We start from the raw sequence: 3,820 nt of genomic DNA, 5'->3' as shown, positions 1-3,820 counted from the left end.
AATAATAAATTTAATCTCTTTACTGAATGGGGAACTCATGGAGAGTCAATTTTCAACTTGGTTTCATTTTTCAAAATAGAAGTGATTATAAAAGTGATGCACAGTTAAACATCACTTATTACAAAAAGAAAATGAATGACCTAATCTCTAGCAACCACAGATAGCCATATGAAAACTGTTGTACAACCAACCACCTTAATTTTCTATATATATTTTAAAGATAAAATTTGAATACACATGCTATTTTTAACTGGCTTCCATTGAATAAATGTAGACTTTTTAATGTCAGTAAGTGTGTCTGTAACATTTTAATGGTTATGAAGTATTTCAATGTATGAGGAGAGACCCCAATAAAACTAGAATTAGTTTTTCAAGGCCCCATGTAGTACAGGCTTCCCCCATTTTTTTCAAGGCCCCATGTAGTATAGGCTTCCCCCATTGCTAAGTGGTTCTAGAAACCCATCAGCATCGGTGTACCAGCTAGTGTTGTTGAAAGAGGCTGCATTCAGCTTCAGTGAATTTTTTTTTAATTCTTTTTTTAAAAAATAAAATGGCATTTATTATGGATTTTATAATCAGTATAAGTATATATTTAAATTCTATCTTATATACACAAGATCACAGCCAAGGAGGTTAACCACAATTTCAAGTTTTATCACCAGCTACTTTTGCTTTTTTATCACATTTAAAAATATTCCCTCTTACTACTTACTTCAACAGTGACCTAAAAATTTGTTTAGACAATAATAATTAAGGGTCTTTTCTCTTGTCAGAGTAATTTTAAAAATTAAACGCATATTGAAGATACTACTAAAGAAACTTTTTGGTTATAGCCTCTGCATTGAAAATCTGTAGGGATTTTTCTAATTAATTTTCAAATCATCCCACAACCTCTCTACTCAAAGAAACCACATCTTTGAAGGAATACAAATCAAAAACTGATTCACAAGACCCTATTGCCATAATCACTAATTTTAACAAGTCTCCTAAATATATTCTCTCGGTTTTCTCAATTATAAACTGTCAATAATATGGACACATTTTTAATATAACAGAATGTTTAATTACATCAGTTTCCCAGCAACCCACCAAAGTCATTTAATGATTATATTGGCCATTTCCACTGATCGGCAGGAGGCTCTTCCACTAATGGCTCCCAAGGTTTCCATTGCATCATTTTTCTCACCAGACTTAGTTCATTTTCAGCCTGAAGAATCACCTCTTCTATTTGGCCACCCTGAAGTTGGTCTTCTAATTTCTTAACATCTGGTTCCACTTTAACCATAGCCAGCTTCTCATTTGTAATCTGCTCTGTATACTTTCTATATGTGGCATCAAGAATCGTTGTGTACAATATTCTTAGCCTCTCGTGTGGAGTGTCACATACAGCCAATCCCACGAGGCCAGTGGTCATCTTCAGCACCCCCGCCATGATAGCCTGAGATTCTTTCAATGCATTTGCCCATCTCACGATGGGTGATCTAAGAGCCCACATGCGCATACCACACTGAGTACTGAGCAGTTTTTGAACCAAAATGACTTAACATCCCCATGCCCCACCCTCCCTATTCACTAGATCCCACCACAATCAACTTTGTTTCCCAGGATTAAAAAAGTCCTCAAAGGAAAACGTTTTGCCCATGTGGACAAGGTGAACAAAAAAAACAGCAAAAGCACAAAAGGCATGAATATTGATGAGTCCAAAACTGTTTCATGCAGTGGAAAAAGCATCTTGATAGGTGCATTGCATCAAATGAAGAGTACTTTAAAGGCTTAAAAAGTTTAAACATGTTTTAAAAAGTTTAAACATGTGGCTGCGTTCGGTGGCTCAGCCTGTAATCCCAGCACTTTGGGATGCTGAGGAGAATGAACTGCCTGAGCCCGCGGGTTCGAGATCAGTCAGGGCAACTTGGCAAGACCTCGTCTCTACAATAAATAAAAAATTAGCCAGGCATGGTAGTGTGCGCCTACAGTTCCGGCTACTTGGAAGGCTGAGGCAGAAGGACTACCGGAGTCCAGCAGGTCAATGCTGGGATAGCCATGAGTGTGCCACTGCACTCCAACCTGGGCAACAGAGTGAGACTCCAACTCAAAAAAGAAAAGTTTAAACATGTAAGAATAAATATGCAATTTTTGATAAATTTCAGATTTTTTTGGTTGCCCTTGTATCTACAGTCCATTATTTGCCCCAAGTCCTATTACCAGACCTTCAGCATGTTTCAAAAGATTTACTCTTATAAATGACGACATTACAAGAACAAGAATTTTATTAGAGCCATACAAGTGGCTCATGTCTGTAATCGCAGTACCTTGGGAGGCAGAAGTGAGAGGATTGCCTAAGTCTAGGGGTTCAAGACCAGCCTGAGCAACTTGGCAGGACCTCATCTCTACAATCAATCAAAAAATTAGCTGGGCATAATGGCACATGCCTGTAGTTCCAACTACCTGGAAGGCTGAGGTGAAAAGATCACCTGAACCCAGCAGGTCGAGGCTGCAGTGGCTGTAAGCATGCCACTGTACTCCAGCCTAGGCAACAGAGTGAGACTCTGACTCAAAACAAAACAAAAAAACCAAAAAAAAGAATACCAACTTTCAAAATACAATTCTGCAAAAGCAGACAATATAAAAGGAAGGCTGCAAGGCACGGTGGTTCACGCCTGTAATCCCAGAACTTTGGGAGGTGGAGGTGAGAGTATTGCCTGAGTCCAAGGTTTCAAGAACAGCCTGGGCAACTTAGTGAGACCTTGTCTCTACAATAAATCAAAAAAGTTAGCCAGGCATGGTGGCATGTACCTGTAGTTTTAACTACTTGGAAGGCTGACGCAGAAGGATCACCTGAGCCCAGTGGGCCAAGGCTGTGGTTGGTGGCTGTGTGTGTGCCACTGCACTCCAGACTGGACGACAGAATGAGACACTGACTAAAAAAAAAAAAAATAGTTAAAAAAAAAAGGGCAGCTGATTTCAAGGTAATCCTTGAATAATGTTGAAATAATCCCCTAGAATATTAACAAAATTTAATATAACAACAGTCCAGTTTCTCTTACATCACCTTTAGGACAAGAAGCTAAATCCTAGGTCAAACTATGTCACTCAATCTAATTTGGAAAAAGAAATTCATTTTAGTCTCTGTCTTGTTCAAGATACTGGCTCGTACAAAATACAACAGTAGCAGAACTGGAGAGAAACTGAAACCAATTCCATGAGATACACTGATCCAGGACTCTTATCAGCCATATCTGAGGTACAGCTTCAGATTGGGGGGTGGAGGGATTAAAAACTAAAGACTCTCAGATATGAGCTTGGCATGGTGGTTCATACTTGTAATCTCAGCACTTTGGGAGGGTGGCTTATCATACCACTGCACTCCAACCTGGGCGACAAAGCAAGGCCTTATCTCTTCAAAACAGACAAAAAAAATAGAGAGAGAAACAAAGAGAGGAGCACACACAAAAATGCAATGCAATACTACTCTTCTCACTAAAATGTGTATTGGAATTAGTTGTTCTTCATTTTTTAAAAAGCTATTTAAGTCAGGTATGGTGACACACACCTGTAGTCCCAGCTACTCAGAAGGCTAAGGTGGGAGGATCACCTGAGCCCAGGAGTTGAAGTCTAGCCTGGAAAACATAGCAAGATAACTGTTTCTCTCTTTCTCTCTCCCTCTCCCGCTCTCGTTCTCGCTCTCCACTTCCCTCAGTCACTGCCCCTGTCTCTCTCCCCCTCGGTTCCTTTATCTCTCTCTCCATCTCAGTCTCTCTCTCTCCCCACTTCTCTCACTCCACCCCCCACTATCTCTCACTCTAAAAAAAAAAAAAAAAAA

The 3,820-nt window shown here is 39.6% G+C and overlaps 1 protein-coding gene across 2 annotated transcripts; it reads right to left on the bottom strand.

Annotated features, from left to right (window-relative positions):
- Positions 1–940: 940 nt before the first annotated feature.
- On the bottom strand, positions 941–1,432 carry LOC103253105 (NADH dehydrogenase [ubiquinone] 1 alpha subcomplex subunit 5-like). 2 transcript variants are annotated; one of them, XM_008051580.2, is made up of 2 exons: positions 1,368–1,432; positions 946–1,274 (listed from the first exon to the last, which is right to left on the bottom strand). In XM_008051580.2, the coding sequence occupies exons 1-2, from the start codon at positions 1,430–1,432 to the stop codon at positions 1,106–1,108; spliced, it is 234 nt and encodes a 77-aa protein (XP_008049771.1). In that variant the 3' UTR covers positions 946–1,105. The 2 variants fall into 2 exon arrangements, with proteins under 2 accessions (XP_008049770.1, XP_008049771.1); XM_008051579.2 differs by having other exon boundaries at positions 941–1,432.
- Between the last annotated feature and the right edge of the window lie 2,388 nt (positions 1,433–3,820).

This window comes from Carlito syrichta, unplaced genomic scaffold (genome assembly GCF_000164805.1).
Source record: "Carlito syrichta isolate Samal-C Ts95f unplaced genomic scaffold, Tarsius_syrichta-2.0.1 Scaffold200587, whole genome shotgun sequence".
Taxonomy (NCBI): Eukaryota; Metazoa; Chordata; class Mammalia; order Primates; family Tarsiidae; genus Carlito; species Carlito syrichta.
Note: the sequence above shows the minus strand (reverse complement) of the source record. Positions and strands in the feature narration are given on the sequence as shown.